At 51.1% G+C, this 23,598-nt stretch overlaps 1 protein-coding gene across 7 annotated transcripts in view; it reads left to right on the top strand.

The window, feature by feature from the left end:
• TNK2 (tyrosine kinase non receptor 2) overlaps positions 1-7,262 on the top strand; it is a 52,693-nt gene extending 45,431 nt beyond the window's left edge. For 2 of the 7 annotated variants that reach the window (XM_075571000.1, XM_075571004.1), the window contains 3 exons: positions 2,032-2,127; positions 5,055-5,182; positions 6,263-7,257. In XM_075571000.1, coding sequence (XP_075427115.1) covers positions 2,032-2,127; positions 5,055-5,182; positions 6,263-6,269 — 231 coding nt within the window. In that variant the 3' untranslated portion in view covers positions 6,270-7,257. Of the gene's footprint in view, positions 1-2,031; positions 2,128-5,054; positions 5,183-6,262 lie in introns of all 7 variants that reach the window. The other 5 variants (XM_075571003.1, XM_075570998.1, XM_075570999.1 and 2 more) reach the window with 5 other exon arrangements.
• The last annotated feature ends 16,336 nt before the right edge of the window (positions 7,263-23,598 follow it).

Raw genomic sequence — 23,598 nt, 5'->3', positions numbered from 1 at the left:
GGGACTGCAGGTGTGTGTGTGTGTGTGTGTGTGTGTGTGTGTGTGTGTGTGTATGTATGTATGTATGTATGTATGTATGTATGTATGTATGCATGCATGTATGTATGTATGCATGCATGCATGCATGCATGCATGCATGCATGCATGTATGTATGTATGCATGCATGCATGCATGTATGTATGCATGCATGCATGTATGTATGTATGTATGTATGTATGTATGCATGTATGTATAGCTTTATTTATATAGCGCCATGCAGGTTCATAGCGCTTTACAATACACGTTACATAATATTATTACACATAATGGGAATAAGTGCTTCAGGCAAAATAATAGGAAAAGGAGTCCCTGCCCCGAAGAGCTTACAATCTAAGGCCTCGGCCATGTTACTTGCTTGCTGGCGGAGGCACTCCCGCTCAGCACTGAGCCCCTACAGCCGCAATTAGAGCGGCTTTAGTAGGGGCTCGCCTACGCTTCCGCGCGCTTGCGGAAGCGCAGGTCTTAGGGAAATTTTAACATTTCCCCGCTTGCCGGAGCGCAGGGCTGGTCACGTGAGCGAATCGCCCAATGAGGGCGAACCAGCTCCGTGACTTCACTGGCCCGCCCCCTAACGGCGCGCAGGGAAAGAAACCGCAAGGCCAGGGAAAGCACCCGCTTTCCCTGAGCCTCAGCACGCCAGCGGGGAGCCTGGCCGAGGCCTAAGAGGTACGTGGGAGGAACTTACTGAGACAGTAGGAGGGTGTTCTGGTGAGGGCGTCTGCCATGTACAGCACAAAACCAGCCTGGGTGCAGCTGGTCAGCGTTAGTGATAGGAGTATTCGGAGTTACATTGCTGGTGTCATCTTCTATGATGGGGATCTGTGATTCTAATGACACGAGTCTTTATCTTTCAATCTATCCTAAACATCCACCCATCATCTGCTAGTTCCGGGATGGCCAACTCCAGCCCTCGAACCACCAACTGGCCATTTTGATTGAGCCACCTGTGCTGAAGCGGCGATTATCCTTAAAACCTGACTTGTTGGTGGCCCTTGAAGACTGGATTTGGCCGCCCCTGTGACAGCTTGTTACTCTTGTTACTCTTGTTACTCTTGCTAGAGGTGCTAAGATTAGAATTGTGTGAAACATTGGTGCAGATTCGTGGTCTCTGTGAATTGTGGATGTTTGTGACTGGCGGGGAGAACAAATCACAAGAAAAAAAACAGTCCTGTCAATATTTGCAGTTACTTTCTTTAACAAAGGTAGCTATTTTTTACTGCTAAGCTCAGTATCGCCCTGTACCTGCCCGAATGTGGCGCCTGTGTCTGTTCTGCGAAGAAGGAATGAAGGCTGCGAATAGTGAATTTATTTATTAAATCTCATTAGATCAGCGTGTCCGTCATCCTGATAAAGATTTAAGTAATCGGACCGAAACGTTGGTCTAATATCATTTCATATATACTTTCTTTATTGTTTTGACACTAGACCAGTGGCGGGCGCCCGTGGCCTTTGGCAGATTTATCCCTCTGGGATGTGGGTGTGGCGGGCACCCGTGGCAGGATACCATTGTTTTTGAGAGCGCGTTGCCTTTGATATCTCCCACGCGTTCTGCGATGAAAGCACCAGTGTTTGTATGGCTGGCGGCGCTGGACGTCCTCACACGGACGCGTGGAACTGGAAGTCTGGGAGTCTGCGCACGTACTGCTGTGTCCAGAATCTCGGCATCCTCGTGCGTTCCTTCTAACCCAGGAGCTCAAGCCCCACCAATACTTTGTGATACTTTCACCCCTTCCATTCAGTGCACGTAGTGAATGCCGATAGTGCGCCGAGATCAGATTAGTGGGAACCGTAGTGAGAAGATCTGTGAGTGGATAACGTGCAGACTGCTTGTGCCAAATGGTCTTTAAATGTCCTCATCTCTGTGTAGTTCCTGTAGTATCTGTTATACTTTCCATCATTGTAGCAGCTCTAAGAATGTCTCCTTATGCTCCCCAGTGGGTCTCGCTGACTCTGGATCTAGTGATCATTTGGTACATCTGTCTCCTCCATAGGTTCAGGAAATGGTCCACGGAGTGACCACGGAGGAGTGCCAGGCAGCCTTACAGAACCATGGCTGGAACGTGCAGAAAGCCATCCAGTATCTAAAGGTACAGCGCCTCTCCGAGGCTGCTCTTCCCCACTGGGACAAGACTCGCGCCTCTCCGAGGCTGCTCTTCCCCACTGGGACAAGACTCGCGCCTCTCTGAGGCTGCTCTTCCCCACTGGGACAAGACTCGCGCCTCTCCGAGGCTGCTCTTCTCCACTGGGACAAGACTCCTTGGTCTCTCCGACTGCAGGATGTCACACTGATTCCGTGGGCCCCCCTAACGCCCCTCGCTCTGCTCTCCCTGCAGGCTCCCCTCACTCCCCTCGCTCTGCTCTCCATGCAGGCGCTCTGTTATCCCTGCTGGCCCTCCCTCACTCCCCTGCTCTCCCTGCAGGCCCCCTCACTATGCTCTCCCTGCAGGCTCCCCTCACTCCCCTCTCCCTGCAGGCTCCCCTCACTCCCATCTCCCTGCAGGCTCCCCTCGCTCTGCCCTCCCTGCTGGCCCCCCCTCACTCCCCTCGCTCTGCTCTCCCTGCAGGGCCCCCCCTCACTCTGCTCTCCCTGCAGGCCCCCCCTCACTCTGCTCTCCCTGCAGGCCCCCCCTCACTCTGCTCTCCCTGCAGGCTCCCCTCGATCTGCTCTCCCTGCAGGCTCTCCTCACTCCCCTCGCTCTGCTCTCTCTGCAGGCTCCCCTCGCTCTACTCTCCCTGCAGGGCCCCCATCACTCCCCTCGCTCTGCTCTCCCTGCAGGCTCCCCTCGCTCTGCTCTCCCTGCAGGCTCCCCTCGCTATGCTCTCCCTGCAGGACCCCCCTCACTATGCTCTCCCTGCAGGACCAACCTCGCTCTGCTCTCCCTGCAGGCCGCCCTCGCTCTGCTCTCCCTGCAGGCTCCCCTCGCTCTGCTCTCCCTTCATGGCTCCCCTTACTCCCCTCGCTCTGCTCTCCCTGCAGGCTCCCCTCGCTCTGCTCTCCCTGCAGGCCCTCCCTCAGTCCCCTCGCTCTGCTCTCCCTGCAGGCTCCCCTCGCTCTGCTCTCCCTGCCGGCTCCCCTCGCTCTGCTCTCCCTGCAGGCTCCCCTCGCTCTGCTCTCCCTGCAGGCTCCCCTCATTCCCCTCGCTCTGCTCTCCCTGCAGGCCCCCCTCGCTCTGCTCTCCCTGCAGGCCCCCCTCACGCCCCTCACTCTGCTCTCCTTGCAGGCTCTCCTCGCTCTGCTCTCCCTGCAGGCTCCCCTCGCTCTGCTCTCCCTTCATGGCTCCCCTTACTCCCCTCGCTCTGCTCTCCCTGCAGGGTCCCCTCGCTCTGCTCTCCCTGCAGGCCCTCCCTCAGTCCCCTCGCTCTGCTCTCCCTGCAGGCTCCCCTCGCTCTGCTCTCCCTGCCGGCTCCCCTCGCTCTGCTCTCCCTGCAGGCTCCCCTCGCTCTGCTCTCCCTGCAGGCTCCCCTCGCTCTGCTCTCCCTGCATGCTCCCCTCGCTCTGCTCTCCCTGCATGCTCCCCTCGCTCTGCTCTCCCTGCAGGCCCTCCCTCACCCCCCTCACTCTGCTCTCATTTCAGGCTCCCCTTTCTCTGCTCTCCCTGCAGGCTCCCCTCGCTCTGCTCTCCCTGCAGGCCCCCCTCACCCCCCTCGCTCTGCTCTCCCTGCAGGCCCTCCCTCACTCCCCTCGCTCTGCTCTCCCTGCAGGCTCCCCTCACTCCCCTCGCTCCGCTCTCCCTGCAGGTTCCCCTCGCTCTGCTCTCCCTGCAGGCCCCCCCTCACTCCCCTCGCTCTGCTCTCCCTGCAGGTTCCCCTCGCTCTGCTCTCCCTGCAGGCTCCCCTCGCTCTGCTCTCCCTGCAGGTTCCCCTCGCTCTGCTCTCCCTGCAGGCCCCCCCTCACTCCCCTCGCTCTGCTCTCCCTGCAGGTTCCCCTCGCTCTGCTCTCCCTGCAGGCTCCCCTCGCTCTGCTCTCCCTGCAGGTTCCCCTCGCTCTGCTCTCCCTGCAGGCCCCCCCTCACTCTGCTCTCCTTTCAGGCTCCCCTCGCTCTGCTCTCCCTGCAGGCTCCCCTCGCTCTGCTCTTCCTGCAGGCTCCCCTCGCTCTGCTCTTCCTGCAGGCTCCCCTCACTCCCCTCGCTCTGCTCTCCCTGCAGGTCCCCCTCACCCCCCTCACTCTGCTCTCCTTTCAGGCTCCCCTCGCTCTGCTCTCCCTGCAGGCTCCCCTCGCTCTGCTCTCCCTGCAGGCTCCCCTCGCTCTGCTCTCCCTGCAGGCACCCCTCACTCCCCTCGCTCTGCTCTCCCTGCAGGCTCCCCTTGCTCTGCTCTCCCTGCAGGCTCCCCTCGCTCTGCTCTCCCTGCAGGCCCTCCCTCACTCCCCTCGCTCTGCTCTCCCTGCAGGCTCCCCTCGCTCTGCTCTCCCTGCAGGTTCCCCTCGCTCTGCTTTCCCTGCAGGCCCCCCCTCACTCTGCTCTCCTTTCAGGCTCCCCTCGCTCTGCTCTCCCTGCAGGCTCCCCTCGCTCTGCTCTTCCTGCAGGCTCCCCTCGCTCTGCTCTCCGTGCAGGCTCCCCCCGCTCTGCTCTGCCTGTAGGCTCCCCTCGCTCTGCACTCCCTGCAGGCTCCCCTCGCTCTGCTCTCCCTGCAGGCTCCCCTCGCTCTGCTCTCCCTGCAGGCTCCTCTCGCTCTGCTCTCCCTGCAGGCTCCCCTCGCTCTGCTCTCCCTGCAGGCTCCCCTCGCTCTGCTCTCCCTGCAGGCTCCCCTCGCTCTGCTCTCCCTGCAGGCTCCCCTCGCTCTGCTCTCCCTGCACGCTCCCCTCGCTCTGCTCTCCCTGCAGGCCCTCCCTCACTCCCCTCGCTCTGCTCTCCCTGCAGGCTCCCCTCGCTCTGCTCTCACTGCAGGCTCCCCTTGCTCTGCTCTCCCTGCAGGCTCCCTTCGCTCTGCTCTCCCTGCAGGCCCTCTCTCACTCCCCTCGCTCTGCTCTCCCTGCAGGCCCCCCTCACTCCCCTCGCTCTGCTCTCCCTGCAGGTCGAGCAGCTGTTTTGCCTCGGACTGAAGACCCGGGTGGAGTGTCACAAAGTGCTGGAGATGTTGGACTGGAATTTGGAGACTGCAAGCTCTCACCTCCTGGAATCGTACAGTAGCTCACAACAAAAGTACGCTCCCTGCCGCTCACCCCCGCTCACTCCCGCTCACCCCCACTCCCTGCCACTCACCCCCGCTCCCTGCCGCTCATCCCCACTCCCTGCCGCTCACCCCCACTCCCTGCCGCTCACCCCCGCTCACCCCCGCTCCCTCCCGCTCACTCCCGCTCCCTGCCGCTCACGCCGCTCCCTGACGCTCACCGCCGCTCCCTGACGCTCACCGCCGCTCCCTGCCGCTCACCGTCGCTCCCTGCCGCTCACCACCGCTCCCTGACCCTCACCGCCGCTCCCTGACGCTCACCCCCACTCCCTGCCGCTCACCCCCGCTCCCTGCCGCTCACCGCCGCTCCCTGCCGCTCACCCCCGCTCCCTGCCGCTCACCGCCGCTCCCTGCGCCTCACCGCCGCTCCCTGACCCTCACCGCCGCTCCCTGACGCTCACCACGAGCTCCTCCTTTAGCACAATTATTACACAAACTATCATTTTATGGTACATTGAGCTCTTACCTTCGGCGGCATCTCCCCCTGCAACTGCTGTCAATGTGGGTACGCAGCGTCAAGTTGCCATGACAACGGGACACATTATGGTGCCAAATGCGTCACGTGATGCCACGAGGCGCCGCGTGACGTAGCGATGTCACTTAGTGTCCCGTTGTCATGGCAACGCGGCGCCATTTGACACCGCACAGCCATATTGACAGAAGTTGCAGGGCGGAGATGCCGGGAGGAGGCCCCCGTCGCCCGCCTCCACCCCGAGGTTTACAAGGTAAGCCCGGAGATACGTGGCCAAAACCCGGGGTGGTGGCGCCCCTGTTCCTGGCGGCCATTTTCACATGGTCCTAAACTCTCAATATAAAACGCTGACACGCTTGAACGACCTTGCTTTTGATGTGGCTGTTTTGTAACTTCGAACAGACATCATTATCTCACCAACCGGGATATTTGCCTTAAATTATGCAACCTTGTTGCTACCAGTGGGGCCAGCAAATGTATTGCAGGCGCCGCCGCCCCCACGGTGCTGAAGTGGTTAAGTCCCGCTCTGCGCTGCGTTCTCCGGAGTTCCTCGCACGTCACACGTGTTCTTGTTTTGCAGGCGATGATGCAACGCGCCTCCCGGCCGCGGACTGGTTTCTGAGTTAAGACAACCTAACTGCACAACATAAACCTACCTGGACTAATCCACTGTAACTATCCAGCGACTGACGGGGCGCTACAAAGCTGCTTCCACCCAGTAACCCTCCCGCACCGCGGCAACCGCGCACATGAGGGATCAACCGTTAAACCAACCCAGTGTTCTGCCACATGGTCACTTGTTAATGTTGCATTTTCATTTTAATGTGTTGTTGTTTTTTTTCCTCCCCGCCCTGTCGTTCATTCGGGTAACGCATTGTTTTTATAAAAAAAGAAAAGAAGAAGGAAAAAAAAAAAGATGTTTAATTTTAATATATATAAAAATATCTATATATATGACTATATAAATACAAAAAGTTTATTTGGAGAAAAGAACAGGTTGTGGAAAGTCTAAATGTGATTTTTACTAGGGGGACCGTCGCAATACGAGTGGGTAGCCCTGCTTCAGCACAGGAGGCTCAATCAAAGATGGCCACCTATGCTGAAGCAGGGATTTTCTGGAAACCTGACCTGTTGGTGGCCCTTGAGGACTGGAGTTGGCTACCCATGATTTTTTTTAATGGTTCTAAAGCGCAAAGGCTTCTGGGAATGAGTTACTGGAAGGCCACCCCTGCTGTGAACATTCAGCAAAGTATATCTCAAACGGAATCACAAGGATGAAACAAGAAGTACCAGAATCAGACTGCGCACGCCGGCGGCGGCGGCTTAACGCGGGGTTTAAGTAATGCTGTTTTTAGATTTTTTTCGCGTGGCCACTAACTTTTTTTCTTTTTTTTAGTTTATATATATTTAGCGTGTATATTAATATAGTCCGGCAACAATGTTACAAAGGCGGGACCTGGATCCATGGCCTGTTTACTGAAGCAGAATGAAAGGTGGTGAGGGATAACCCTTTTCACACACTACTTGCACTACAGAGGTTAGGGCATCATTTCATGTATATGAGTTGCATTTAAAAAAAAAAAAAGCTGCTGTGTATAGTGATTTGGAGTACTGTAGGTCTAGTCATTTCAAGACGCAGCAGAAATTGCGCAGACTATTTATTTAGGACTGTGAGGTAGGGTTTTTTGTGTACGAACAGACTCATTTTTTACTCGGGGAAAGCAGAAGTGAATCGTTTGTGTATTTTTCCCAAAACACAACAAAGAAGCACAAAACAATCGTTTCCTTTTAGCTCAAATCAGCAAATCACGTAGCGCGGCGCAATTCTGCTTGTCGGTCTAATGAAATGGCGGATTTTAAATGTCCTGGGTCCCGCCGGCCAATAGGAAGCCTGTGACATCATCCGTTGCGGCTTCCTATTGGCCCACACGACTGGGACATTTAAACTCCGCAGAGATACCGGCCCGCCCCTACGGAGGTAAGTTTCTCTGGAAACAGGGGGTCCCCAGAGCTGACGTTAGTGGGGTTCAGATCCGGAGACGCTGGAGCGGGTGGTACATGAATCTGTACTGGATGATAAAACCTTTCACTGATTATCTGCCATTAACCTGATCACATGCCCTGAAGCAAATCTCACACGAGATCCTTCTCTCACTGCCCCAGCACCCAGCATGCAATGTGTTCCCCTTTAATTCTGGGGAGATCCGCTGAGCCGTCCCTTAGGGGCAGAGCAGCTCTGCTAAAGTCTCTCTAACACAGCAGGTTCCAAGGCAAGTTAAATACACTTATGTGTGGATATATACGTAAACAAACTGGAGAGGAGCCGGGCACTCTCGCAAAAATTTTAATGAAAAAGAGGCATAAATGATAGCCAAAAATGCACGTTTGAGTATAAATTAGACCGTTATTTTAGCGACCATTAATTTGTCGCTGGTTCTATCATTCTCACCCCGTTCTCCAGCTTTCAATGCTCTCTTTCTTATTCTTGGTCGTGCTGCTCGTGTTAAATTCTTTTTATCGTTTCTTGGCCATCAGACCTTTCAGTTTTAGTTTTTTCTTTTGGCTATAAAACCGCATTTTGGGCTAACGCACTTTGATAGTCAATGTGTATTTAGAGGCATGGTCTTTAAAATAGCAGAGAAAATATTTTACTGCTTGTTAAATAACCCTAACCATTAATCCTGTAATATTTAAAGGGGCTCTTTTATGTGTAATTTTAAAACAATATATTCCAGACGCTCCTGCAGCACGTTACCAGTTTCACCTTTTGACCAATTCCTAAACTAATCTTTTTGTTCACAAGGTGGCGCTGTCTGCCACCCATTCCACACAATATTCCATGAGGGCATAAGGTGGCGCTGTCTTCTACCCATTGCACACAATACTCCAATGATGGCACAAGGTGGCGCTGTCTGCCACCCATTCCACACAATATTCCATGAGGGCACAAGGTGACGCTGTCTCCTACCCATTGCACACAATACTCCATGAGAGCACAAGGTGGCGCTGTCTGCCACCCATTCCACACAATATTCCATGAGGGCACAAGGTGGCGCTGTCTCCTACCAATTCCACACAATACTCCATGAGAGCACAAGGTGGCGCTGTCTCCTACCCATTGAACACAATATTCCAGTAATGACCCAGGACTCCAGGAGGTGGGTACAAGAGATGATCAGAATGAAATTGTCTGCCCCATGGTATATATGGGCCTCAGTCTGTCCCTCCCAATATAGTGACCCCTGTGACCCCTGAAATCTGTCCCTTGTGGCTATGGGTGACACAGACCGAAGGGACTTTTTGAGTTTGTCAGGAGGATATTTTCCTAGATTCGAATACTTTTTTTATTTTTCCATTTCAGGTAGAATCTTCTAGATAATTACATTCCATGTGAGGTGGTGCACAAATCCGGCCTCATTTCCTTAATTACTATTGGGTAGAGATAGCCGTGTTAGTCCAGTTGCGATAGTGCAAAGTAAACGAGGAGTATTAGGTGAGACCTTTTTTATTTGGACTAATAATAGATAATACAAGACAGTGTTTCCCAACTCCAGCCCTCAGGGAACCCCAACAGGTAAGGTTTTGAGGATATCCCTGCTCCAGCTCAGGTGGGTCAATCAGCGGCTCAGTCCTTTTGACTGACCCACCTGTGCTGAAGCAGGGATATCCTTAAGACCTGACCTGTTGGGGTTCCCTGAGGGCTGGAGTTGGGAAACACTGGTACAGGACAGGCTTTCAAGAGTTCTCTCTCTTCCTCAGGTCGGCGATACCGATTTACACAGATTACAGGAGCTTAACACAGGTGTACAGAAAGAAAGATGGCCATCTAAGGTCCAGGTCCCCGGTGCCTGCTTCAGCGCACGCTGCAGGGACCGCCCCTTAATGGGGCGGGCCCCACTACCTGCATTGGCCGCCGCGTTGCTCGAGCAGATTTGTCTGAAGACAGGAAAACTGTTCAGGACTTGCGCCGGAGCCCTGGCCACGCCCCCTGGTGGTTCAGCCAATGAGGGCGAACCTGCCAGGTGACATCAGGACCATGCCCCCCCCCCCCAGTCTTTCCCCCTGCAGCTCACAACGGACCCGGGATCACAGCTGCACGCGTTGCCAGCCTGGCAGACGTGCGTGCAGCGCCGACACCGGCGCCTCGGCCCCACGCTCCCGTACCCACGCTCCTGTGCCCACGCTCCCGTGCCCACGCTCTCGTGCCCACGCTCTCGTGCCCACGCTCCCGTGCCCACGCTCTCGTGCCCACGCTCCCGTGCCCACGCTCCCGTACCCACGCTCCCGTACCCACGCTCCCGTACCCACGCTCTCGTACCCACGCTCTCGTGCCCACGCTCTCGTGCCCACGCTCTCGTGCCCACGCTCCCGTACCCACGCTTCCGTGCCCACGCTTCCGTGCCCACGCTCTCGTACCCACGCTCTCGTACCCACGCTCCCGTACCCACGCTCCCGTGCCCACGCTCCCGTACCCACTTACCCACGCTCCCGTACCCACGCTCCCGTGCCCACGCTCCCGTACCCACTTACCCACGCTCCCGTACCCACGCTCCCATACCCACGCTCTCGTGCCCACGCTCCCGTGCCCACGCTCCCGTACCCACGCTCCCGTGCCCACGCTCCCGTACCCACTTACCCACGCTCCCGTACCCACGCTCTCGTGCCCACGCTCTCGTGCCCACGCTCCCGTACCCACGCTCCCGTGCCCACGCTCTCGTGCCCACGCTCCCGTACCCACGCTCCCGTGCCCACGCTCCCGTGCCCACGCTCCCGTACCCACGCTCTCGTACCCACGCTCTCGTGCCCACGCTCCCGTACCCACGCTCCCGTACCCACGCTCCCGTACCCACGCTCCCGTACCCACTGCTGCGTTCCGCAGGAGAATCTGGCTCAGCTGAGATGCCGGGAGATATGTTCGCAGAGTGGGCACAGCAGGACCTCCGAGCTTTGAGGGTTTTTACCTGACCATATAACTGTATTCCCTCTCACCATGCTGCTGGGAGGCGGTACTATGCATGCACTACTCTTGTGACGGGGGCTGCTGGTGCACTGTGATTCTAAACCCTGGATGGGATGCAGCAAATGCTTCTAACCGGCGGAGACCTGATCTTGGTTACACCACAGAGGACTGTGACGTGTGATAAGTGCGCGGCTTCGGTGTGAACTCGGCTGCCATTGTCTTCAGTCTATTTCCGGCCTGTGTGAGATGTTAATGGGGCAGAACCGGTTCCTGCTGTTTGCCAGGAAACTGGGACCGGGCGGAACTCCGAGAACTAAACCAATAAACAGTACCAGGGTTTCTCTAAAAACATGAAACGTCTGCAAACAAAGACTCAGAAAGCAATTGAACTAGTGAAATAGTGCCGCACCCCAACTGTGCGTCCCCCCACCCCAACTGTGCGTCCCCCCCACCCCAACTGTGCGTCCCCCCACCCCAACTGTGCGCCCCCCCACCCCAACTGTGCGCCTTCCCCCCACCCCAACTGTGCGCCCCCCCACCCCAACTGTGCGCCCCCCCAACCCAACTGTGCGCCCCCCCACCCCAACTGTGCGCCCCCCACCCCAACTGTGCGCCCCCCCACCCCAACTGTGCGCCTTCCCCCCACCCCAACTGTGCGCCTTCCCCCCACCCCAACTGTGCGCCCCCCCACCCCAACTGTGCGCCCCCCCACCCCAACTGTGCGCCCCCCCACCCCAACTGTGCGCCCCCCCACCCCAACTGTGCACCACCCACCCCAACTGTGCGCCCCCCCACCCCAACTGTGCGTCCCCCCACCCCAACTGTGCGCCCCCCCACCTCAACTGTGCGCCTTCCCCCCACCCCAACTGTGTCCCGCGGCGCCCCTGTGTTACGGCGCGGGGCCCATAGTGGGGCACATAGTGGGGCACATAGTGGGGCACATAGTGGGGCACATAGTGGGGCACAGGGATGTTTCTGTACAGTGCGGGGCAAGAAAAGGAAAGCGGATTTAAAAAATGTGCTGAATTGCCCCGTGTACAATAAGCTGGGGGCACATTGTTGACAGTGAATGGGGAGACGGGGTCGTTGCATGATGGACGGTCTCTGAAGTGGGTCATTCAGAGGCTCCCGCTGTTCTGAGAGGCCTCGGAGAATTGCAGAGTTTACAATCCTGCCTGTGCAACGTCAGGAAGACCAGTCCTGGTTTTATATCGCCTGCGCTTAAAGAGCGGTAACAACGCTGAGCGCTACAAGGAATGGGCAGAATGCGGCGTCCCACGCAGGGCTCGTAGGTTCAAGTACGCAGAAAAATATATGATCAATGTGGACAGGTGTGCATGGTGAGGGATACAGGTGTGCATGGTGAGGGATACAGGTGTGCATGGTGAGGGATACAGGTGTGCATGGTGAGGCCGCAGGTAGATGTGCATGGATAGGGGCAGACAGGTGGGCATGGAGAGGGGGACAGGTGTGCAAGGAGTGGGGGACAGGTGTGCACGGAGAAGCCGCAGGTAGGTGTACATAGACAGGGGCAGGCTTGTGGTCATGGAGAGGGGGACAGGTGTGCAAGGAGAGGGATACATGTGTGCATGGTGAGGGATACAGGTGTGCATGGTGAGGCCGCTGGTAGGTGTGCATGGATAGGGGCAGACAGGTGGGCATGGAGAGGGGGACAGGTGTGCAAGGAGAGGGATACAGGTGTGCATGGTGAGGCCGCTGGTAGGTGTGCATGGATAGGGGCAGACAGGTGGGCATGGAGAGGGGGACAGGTGTGCAAGGAGAGGGGGACAGGTGGGCATGGAGAGGGGGACCGGTGGGCACAGTGAGGGGGACATGTGTGGAAGGTGTGGGTGAAAAGTGTGCAAGGAGAGGGGGACAGGTGTGCCAGGAGAAGCCTCAGGTAGGTATGCATGGACAGGGGAAAACAGGTGTGCATGAAGATGGGGAGAGGTGTCTAAGGAGTGGTGGGTACCACTCTGAGTTCACCCAAATCAGTACCAAGAAGAAATGAATAACTTTCCCGTGCAAATCCAAGCAAATGCCAAACATTAGGCAAGATACTTAAACACACTGGTGCTGCATTGATATTATGTCAATCAGAGAGATATTACAAAATTGAAGAAGAAATATATACAGTCGAATTACAGAAAACATACCCCACAGGAAAAATAGGCAGCAATATGTCTGACAAATCCTGCCCACGCTGAGGCTTAATAAAGGGCAGAGTTAGCCTGAAACATTGCTGCTTATTTGATTTGTGTATATTTTTGTAATTTCTATCGGATTTAAATAAACCCTCTACATTGATATTCTGTGTCTGACAGAGTATCTCGCTTTCTATACGATATATAAGGATTCGGAATGGGAATTATAAAACCAGGACCGTCTGAGTCTGTGAGAACACCAGTAACCCGTCATAATACGAGAGATGGTAACAATGAGTGAATATTGGCAAGCTCAAAGAAACAATGAGTCAATATTGGAACATTTTCAATAAAATGAATAGAGAGATTGATAATTTGAGAATATGAATTAATAGTTGTGGAATCTGTGATTCAACTGGCCTTATAAAGTAATCGTACTGTGTCTGATTCCAAGAAATTATAAACTTCAGACAAAGCTGAGCATTATTTTTCGGAAGGTTTGCACAAGGCACTGAACCTATCTATCCGCAGTGTAATGCACCCTGTAATAATCACAGGGGAACGTCTAATAATCACAGGGGAACGTCTAATAATAACAACAGGGGAACGTCTCTTTCCTGTAGATACATTTCTCTCCAGAATTACATTGTAACTGTAGATATGTTCTTCCTTGCTGATAAATAAAAAGGGCCAATGATAACCCTAAGTGCCAGCTCTCTAACCCAGGGGCGGGCAACTCCAGTTCTCAAGGGCCATCTACAGGTCAGGTTTTCAGGATATCCCTGCTTCAGCATAGGTAGCGTAGTCTTTGACTGAGCCACTGATTGAGCCACCTGTGCCTAAGCCAGGAAACATGACCTGTGGTGGCTCTTGATGGCTGGAGTTGTCCACGCCTGTGCTAACCACTGCTTGGAATTCAGCCAATAAGGGGTTAATATCTACCTGAACCGGTGTTCAGCCCCAGGGGGCTGGAATTCACCATTCTTAATCTGGAGTCATCTTATAACTGGACAGACTGTAAACCAGAGTCATAAAGAAGCAGTCACAGAACCAGTTTCACCAGCTTGCTATCCAAACGGTTCATTTAATGAGCGCTGAGCCTGTGATGAGAGAATGCTCTGTGCTTGTTACTCATGTAAAGTACTTTAGCAAATTGTTACTGTCAGTTTGGGCTCCAACAACATTTACCAATGGTTTCCCAACGTTGTCTGCGTCTTGCTCTGCACATCCCTCTGGGGATGAAAGCGTTAAACACTGTGAATATTCTGAACACATGGCACACAAAGCTTGCCCCCTGCAGACGCACTTACCAGAACTCCCTCCTACTGTCTCTGTACGTTCTCCCTACCGACCAATTAGACTGTAAGCTCCTCGGAGCAGGGACTCCTCTTCCTTAATGTCTAAAGCACTTATTCCCATGATCTGTTATTTATTGGATTACCACGTGTGTTACTGCTGTGAAGCGCTATGTACATTAATGGCGCTATATAAATAAAGACATACAATACAATACAATACAAAACCAACAGGAACAAGGAAAGAAGCAAACTTATCTTTTCTCTCAGCAGCTGTGACTAATACTGACCCATCAAACAATCCATAGAGCCCAGAACAGGGGTGTGCAACCCGTCTCCCAGACCCACCAACGGGGCAGGTTTTCAGGATACCCTTGCTTCAGCACAGCTCAGTCTTAGACTCAGCCACTGATTGAGCCACCTGTGCTGAAGCAGGTATATCCTGAAAACCTGACGTGTTGGAAATCTTGAGGACTGGAGTTAGCCGCCTCTGACCTGGAGAAAGCATTGAATTGTCAATCTGTTTCTTACTTTGTTTAGTTATCACGCTGGGCATGGAGAAGTCATGATATTTGTTGTAGTTTGTGATACCTTGACTATCACAAGAGTTCTTCATACAGTAGATAACATTTTAGGAGAAGAATTTCCCAAAGCTCATGTCTCCTGTAAAGATGTGTGAATTTGTCCCCATTTGTTTTGCAAATCCTGGAACTATTTTCATAAATTCACATTATCGATGACTTTGCAGAACAAAAAAACGCCACAAATCTCACTGCAAACTGATGCATGTATCAAAGTCACCCCAAGAAACATACATAACTCTGTGGGTGACTGGATTTTAATCTCTAGGATAATTGAATTTTGTACTTTTATGTGTGTGCAAATGTTACTATTTTGGGTTTGGAAATTCTGCACACAGCTCATCTCTCACTACAATACACTTGTTTATCCAAAAGTATCAATCTACAAAATTCTTTACTTATTACTTATTCTCTACTTACCAAATGGCCCTCCCTCCTGTCTCTGTACGTTCCTCCTACATACCAATTGGATTGTAAGCTCCTCGGAGCAGGGACTCCTCTTCCTAAATGTAACGTTTATGTCTGAAGCACTTATTCCCATGACCTGTTATTTATATTATTTGTTATTGATATGATTACCACGTGTATTACTGCTGTGAAGCGCTATGTACATTTATGGCGCTATACAAATAAAGACATACAATACAATACTTTATATTCCATTCTAACAAAATTAACAGTTAGTCAATCAATCAAGAAAGAAACAGACCACTCTAAATGTAGATTAGGAAATACAAGAATAAATTGACATGTATAGAAAATGTAAGATCCTTATACAGTATTTCTTTGCAATGTGATAATGAGATGGTCTATAGCAGACACGGCTGTTTCAAGCACAAAGACTCTACAAGAATAACTCAGTGGCGAAGCAGCAGAAAAGCAGTGAATAACTCCTCATTAGTCTCATTCATTCTAGGGAATTCATGAAAATGTTCCCTTCACAAAACAAAGTACATTTGAGAACAATGGCTGTATCTTTACACCCCTGATCCACATAGCTATGGTGTTGAAATGCAGCGAAGCAATTTCACAAGAGTTATATATCCGGCAAGAAAAGCTCAACACGTGGGAAGCTCGCGGGGCCCCGGGAAGCTCGCAGGGACCCGGGAAGCTTGCAGGGACCCGGGAAGCTCGCGGGGACCCGGGAAGCTCGTGGGGACCCGGGAAGCTCGCAGGGACCCGGGAAGCTCGCCGGGACCCGGGAAGCTCGCGGGGACCCGGGAAGCTCGCGGGGACCCGGGAAGCTCGCCGGGCCCCGGGAAGCTCGCCGGGACCCGGGAAGCTCGCCGGGTCCCCGGAAAGCTCGCGGGGACCCGGGAAGCTCGCGGGGACCCGGGAGGCTCGCGGAACCCGGGAAGCTCGCGGGAACCCGGGAAGCTCGCGGGGACCCGGGAGGCTCGCGGGGACCCGGGAAGCTCGCAGGGACCCGGGAAGCTCGCGGGGACCCGGGAAGCTCGCGGGGACCCGGGAGGCTCGCGGGGACCCGGGAAGCTCGCGGGGACCCGGGAGGCTCGCGGAACCCGGGAAGCTCGCGGGGACCCGGGAAGCTCGCGGGGACCTGGGAATCTCGCAGGGACCCTCCTGTTTTTGGGGAAATAGTACAATTTGGTGATATATATTTTTTTATTAAACAGCTTACTATTTAACCAGTGCATGAAAGCAACAACAAAACAGAACTTTTTATTAACCCCCTTCAGTGCCACAGTTCCCAGCAAGCATTGCTGCCCCCAGCAATTAAGGGGTTAAGTATCTTCTAATTTGTGTGCAGGCAGAAGACCTAGAACCTATAAATAAATACCAAAATTCATCGAGCTTCCGTTACGGGGGGGGGAGGGGGTACAGTATATGTACGTGGTGTATGCCACGTGGCTTCTATTACGTGGGCCATGCTGCATGTGTGTTGAAGAAACACAGAGGAACGAACATTTGTTGGGGTGTTATCAAACATCAAACTCTTTCTTGCCACGCATTTCATTCTTAGAAAACATTAGGTAGAAAGCAGAGACTTTTTCATAGCACGCCCTCAATCCACGTGATGTGTAAAGTTTAAAGCATAACCTTTAATAATATTTACAGATAAGATATTTATTCATTATTTATCTTATTTGTAAATATTATTAAAGGTTATGTGTTAAACTTTACACCTCACATGGATTGAGGGTGTGCTGTGAAATAGAGTCTCTGCTCTCTTATTTACCCTACTTTGTGTTGACTCTCTTCGAGTTGAGCCCCTTCCGATTCACAGGGAGCTTTCTTTCCCTTGTACCACGTTTTGCTTTATGCAGCTTTGGTTTCCGTGAAACCAGACTGTTTTCTGTTGTGGCAGAATTCCCATTGTTACCTCCCAGGGAATGTCTCTCCGCCTGTCAGGAAGAGCCCTCACCTGTGGCTCTGTACCAAATGATGTGGCCTCTTAGGAATCAGCTAACTTTATCAACCCAAATATTTGGGGTAATTATTATTCACAGACATTGTGTCTTCTTGTTGTCATGTTTCTAATTTGCCATTCTACATATGTATCTATATAGTGATCTATGTTTCCCCCCAGGAGTGTGTGGTTACTATGCATGCTGCTTCGGGACGTAATTATGTTTCATTCCACCTATTATTCCCTATTCTCATTCTGTCTCATGGGGAGAGGGACTATCTGCCTCCCAGGAATGGTGGTCACCTGTGGCTCTGTACTAAATGATGTGCTGCAGAAACATCTATTATACCAAAATATTAGCAATATTCTCTCTTTCTTCCGCCATCTGTTTTTACACCCTGTGCTCTGTCATCTGTGTGTTAAACCCATATCCAACATCCCAGCCACCTTCCCTTTCATTTCCTCTATATATATATACACACATATATATATAAATGTAACAAAGGAACACACATACATATACTGTATATATATATACTGTATATGTGTGTGTGTATATGTACGACTCCTCTCTCACATTTGCCCCTCACATTCAAAACATTTCTAAAACTTGTCGCTTTTTCCTCCGCAATATAACTAAGATACGCCCTTTCCTCTGTTGCTCGACAGCTAAAACTCTGACTCAGGCCCTCATTCTCTCCCGTCTTGATTACTGTAACTTCCTGCTGTCCGGCCTTCCTGCCTCTCACCTGTCTCCCCTACAATCTATCCTAAACGCTGCTGCCAGAATCACTCTACTCTTTCCTAAATCTGTCTCAGCATCTCCCCTCATGAAATCCCTCTCCTGGCTTCCGATCAAATCCCGCATCTCACACTCCATTCTTCTCCTCACTTTTAAAGCTTTACACTCTTCTGCCCCTCCTTACATCTCAGCCCTAATTTCTCGCTATGCACCATCCCGACTCTTGCGTTCTGCTCAAGGATGTCTTCTTTCTACCCCCTTTTTATCTAAAGCCCTCTCCCGCCTTAAACCTTTTTCACTGACTGCCCCACACCTCTGGAATGCCCTTCCCCTCAGTACCCGACTAGCACCTTCTCTATCCACCTTTAAGACCCAACTTAAGACACACTTGCTTAAAGAAGCATATGAATAGCACTGTGGATATTCTGAACACGATACATAAAGCTTGGCCCCCTGCAGATGCACTTACCAGAACTCCCTCCTACTGTCTCCCTACCTACCAATTAGATTGTAAGCTCCTCGGGGCAGGGACTCCTCTTCCTTAATGTTATGTTTATGTCTAAAGCACTTATTCCCATGATCTGTTATTTATATTATCTGTTATTTATTCGATTATCACATGTATTACTACTGTGAAGCACTATGTACATTAATGGCGCTATATAAATAAAGACATACAATACAATACAATGGCGAGATAATTACGGAAATTCCATAGTATTCCCAGGATAACCTTTTTAAAACAAAACCGTTCTTTTCTTACATTTCCAATAGGGTTTATATTAACAATTCCATGTCTTTTAAACCAAAATTATGTATGAATTAAACAAACAATGAGTAATTAAGAGTCAGGGTATGTGAAAAAGTAAGTGAAATCCTGTTTTTTTCAGCTAAATTAAAGGGGATAATTAGAATCAGGTGTTTAAATATCTAGGTAGATCTTCAGGTGTGAGTTTGGGAGGCCCCACCCTATATAAATATCAGGAACTTTGTGAGTTTGGTCTTCACCATACAGGTGTGTGGAAACTCATCATGCCACAATCAAAAGAAATCTCTGAGCACCGCAGAGAAGCCGGTATTGATGCTCATCAGTCTGGAAAAGGTTACAAACCCATTTCTAAGAATTTGAGGCTCTACCAATCCACTGTGAGACAAATTGAGAAAGTTCAAGACCACACTCACTCTACCCAGGAGCGGTCGTCCTACCGAAATCTCCCAAGAAAAAAAACCGCAAATCATCCTGAAGTCACACAGAACACCCAAGGATCTGCAGGCCACGCTCGCCTTGGCTAATGTGAGTGCTCATGACTCAACTATCAGAAAAACATTGAACAAGAATGGTGTTAATGGAAGGATACCACTGCTCTCTAAAAAGAACATTGCTGCCCATCTTAACTTCGCCATAGAGCACATAGATGATCCACATCTGGAACAATGTTTTCTGGACAGACAAGTCAAAAGTAGATTATTTTGGCCTCAACGAGAAACACTATGTTTGGCGAAAACCAAACAGTGCGTTCAATCAGAAGAACCTCATCCCAACCTTCAAGCATGGTGGTGAGAGTAGGCTGCTTTGCTCCCTCAGAACCTGGACGGCGCGCCATCACTGACACAACCATGAATTCTGCATTGTATCAGAGAATTCTGGAGGAGAATGTCAGGTCGTCCGTCTGTGAGCTGAAGTGAAAGTGGGTCACGCAGCAAGACACTGATCCTAAACATAGAAGCAGATCTACAAAAGAACAGCTGCAGAAGAAGAAATTCACAATTTAGAATGGCCTAGGCAAAGTCCGGACCTAAAATCGACCTGGAGCGAGCTGTCCATGCAAGGAAGCCCTCAAATATCACTTAGTTGAAGCAGTTCTGTAAGTATGAATGGGCCAAAACTACTACCCGGTACCCGGCGTTACCCGGCGGCTTTTCAGCTACCCGGAAATTACCCGGCAGCTGGAAAGTGGACCCGGCGCCGGGTATCCGGGTAATGTCAGGGTAGTTGAAAAGTATCTCTTACTTACCTGCTGGAAGCCCACGCGGACATCTGAACAGGTAAGCAGAGGTGCGGGGCCGGTGGGGCAGCATCAGCGTCAGTGTGGAGCCGGCGCGGGAGCTGCAGGACTCCATACTGCACTGTGAGCTGGGACAGCCGTCTGTCCAATAGGAAAGCTTCTTCTCCTGCTCCGGACACATTGTCCAAGCTCACAGTGCAGTATGGAGTCCTGCAGCTCCCACGTGGTCTCCACACTGACCGCTGACGCTGCCCTACTGCCCCCGCACCTCGGCTTACCTGTTCAAATGTTGCCGCGGGCTTCCTTCACCCCAGGTAAGTTTCCTCCACCCCCAGGTAAGTGAAAAACAGCTCCTGTCCAAACTGTCTGGAATTAGGACTCTAGCCGTTTCGCAGGTTTGCTTCCTCAGGGGTCCTAGCTTTTACGCACTTTGACGGGTGCGCCGGGTGAATATCTATTCACAGTTATTTATATTATGTTACATAAACTCACATTTGGTTATTTGCTTTTTGTCTCTTATTTTTATTTGCTTATTTTTTTAGTTTTTTTAAGACACATTTTTGTGGTCATATTGTGTTTTCTCTGTGGTTTATTTGGCAACTTTCTGCATATCGACCGGTTAGTGGTTTCTTTACACTTTTGTATCTATCTTTTGTTACATTGTTTACTTTATGTTTGTCGTGACTTAATTGATATAATTGACAGCACCCGCCGCCATCTTTCCCATACTGCTGGGATTACACTGACCTGACGCGTTTCTCGCAGCAACGGCCATCTTTCCCATACAGCTGGGATCGCACTGACCTCCTGACACATTTCGCACAACAGCCGCCATCTTTCCCATACAGCTGGGATCGCACTGACTTCCTGACGCATTTCTCACAGCAGCCGCCATCTTTCCCGTACAGCTGTAATCACACTGACCTGACGCGTTTCTTGCAGCAGCATTTACCTTTACGGTTCCGGATTAGTTTGTGGACGCCGGTGGATGTGTCTTGGTGGTAATTCATGGTCCTTTTCTTCGTTATTTGTGTTAACCCAGAAAGCGGCCCCTTATGGGACCACAGAATACATTCCTTTTTTTCCATGCATCAGATATAAATTTGATACTAACACTTCTTGGCTATTTTTATTTTGTCCAATTAATGACAGTTACTGTATATTTTACTGACTCTAGATTTGGGGCATTTGTCTGGTTTTCAAAGAACTTGATGTTATAATTACATACTTTTTAAATGTATTAATGGTACATTATTACAGATTTCCTAATCCTTTCTATTCAACGTATATATATGTAATTAACTGCAATACGTAAAAATCTGAAATAAATAACCGATTCTTAACAAAATAGGAAATGATGGCCCTTAGAAGAATACAAAGTTGTGACAAAGAAATGACCACAGCGGTAATTATGGAATTAACTTTGTTTTTGTACTATTATTTCTATAATTAAAAAAAAAACTATATTTTCTTTGAATAAAAGAAAGAAATGTTTAATGAGAATAGCCCAGAGGTGAGCAACTCCAGTTCTCAAGTGCCACCAACAGGTCAGGTTCTCAGGATATCTCTGCTTCAGCATAGGCAGTGCAGTCATTGGCTGAGCCCCTGATTGTGCCACCTGTGCTGAAGCAGGGATATCCTGAGAACCCGTCCTGTTGGTGGCCCTTAAAGGTTTCCTATATTCCTGGTCCCCAGTTCCATCGGAGACCCAAACACGAAGGCTGCGCTTCCCTACGGAAGGTGACCCTGGGACCCGAGCCTCACAGATCAGAAGTAAAAGGAAAGCCGGGATAAGTAGGATCACATCTCACTGCCCCACGCACTGAAAGAGAGAAACCACGCTGCAGGAAAAGGGCCGTGTCACGAGCTTCGGTGACATTCCTGCGCTGAGTGTTTACAGGACAATAGATAAACACACAATGCTGACGTCAGTGAACTACATTCCCTCATAGATGGGTACACGGTAAAAGGTGCATAGGGGCGGCGGGTTACTGTATGTCACGGCCCGAATAATGACGTCTCGCGTACAAACATCTTGGAAGAAGGTAGTAAATGTTCTAAAGTTATCAAATAGCCAAAGTACACTATTATTAGTGCCATTTATTATAACACACTAACATGTTCCATAACGCAGTACAATAGGGTTGGAGGCGGAAACAATAACATAACAAAATACATTGTTACAGCAGGTCTCTGCCCAAGGAGCTTACAATTGTATTGTATTATATATCTTTATTTATATAGCGCCATTAATGCACATAGCGTGTCACAGCAGTAATACACGTGACAATCATATAAATAACAAATAATACAAATAACACATAAAGGGGAGAAGCGCCTCAGACATAACGCTAACATTTAGGAAAATGGAAGGGTAAGTGGAACGGAGGTGGTAATTTAATATACCCCGAAGTGGCTGGAGGTTTTGTGGATATAATGAATGACCCCATAAGTGTTTGGATGTATTCACAGTGAATAAATGAAGGCGGCCGGTTGGAGGGGAGGACGACGCGTTCCGCAGCGGAGCATCGGCTGCATAATAGGAGTTAACGGTTATTGCAGCAGAACTTAACTCGTTAGCTGGGACCCGAATGCATTGCTACCCCTTTAGTTGGGGGTGGGAATTTGGGGGTTTAAGTAAGGTCCTGAGGCAGCTTGTCGCTCACTTAGCTGAGGAGTGGTTGTGTGGTTTATTCACAGTCTTCCCCCATGTTTGTATGATATATAAAAATATCACTTGTGAGCACATTCACATGTCTCAGACCGGTCTGCAACCCTGCCCTTCACCATCACCACCTAGTATACAGTGCTTCCACTGCAGCAAGGGATTCTGGGAAATGACATGCAAATGAGCACACAGTTTCACCTGTTGCCTCAAATCCATTTTTACATAGAACCATTATAAGCTAATGCTCGCTGCATTTCACAGGTCTCAGCACAGCCTGGGATAGCATGCAATGCCAGTAAAACTACTCACAGACAGCTTGAACCCAAGCCACTTCAGAGGCTGGGTGTTTCCCCGTGAGACTGTCCTCCCGAAGTCGAACAAGTCCTTGTTACATTGTACCCAAAAATCTTCAGCCGGTAGGCCTAGGTCTTCGGGGTCTTTGACGTGGTCCTCCGTCAGGATTCGGAACGTCCATCTCTTCCACCCCTCGGCCAAAAGTCCCGCATGGAAGTCCGAGTCTTTGTCGTTTTCCCTCCAATGAGGGACTGGGACTAGTCATAGTGCATGGGTCGTGCCGAAGCACCCCAGCCCCGATGGGCCGGGCGGGTTAAAAAATGTTGCCCCTCCTTAGCAAGAAGGCGCAGGAACGGCGTGAGTGAGGGATGTAAATCCTTCGAATCCAGGGTCCGATGCTGGAACTGTTCGACGTACCAGTGCTGTAGCTACGTAAGGGCGTAACTTTGCCCACAATGCGCTACCCATGGTCGGTACTCTACTAGGGGTATTCGGTCGCCTTCCTGACCACAACTCTTCCCCTCCGCACCTCGCCGGCACCTGTCCCTTCCTCCGTTACCAAACGCGGCCACCTGGGAGGTAAGGGGACAAACGTGGGACCAAGAGGGACACAGGCTATATATAAATCCAGATCCTCAAAGAGATGGTAACAAGCGCCAGAGAATGGAAAACATTTGACCTCAAAAAACCCTATTTGACTAAATCTAGAGATTCCCACCTTAAATATGGAACAAAAGACCCCGCAACGTGACTGAGGCATCAATATATATATATATATATATGTGTGAATATGTATATATTTATTAAATATATGTATATTTAGATCTGTGGATGCTTCAATCTTCTTTATAGACTTTC

This window comes from Ascaphus truei, chromosome 14 (genome assembly GCF_040206685.1).
Source record: "Ascaphus truei isolate aAscTru1 chromosome 14, aAscTru1.hap1, whole genome shotgun sequence".
NCBI lineage: Eukaryota > Metazoa > Chordata > Amphibia > Anura > Ascaphidae > Ascaphus > Ascaphus truei.
Note: the sequence above shows the minus strand (reverse complement) of the source record. Positions and strands in the feature narration are given on the sequence as shown.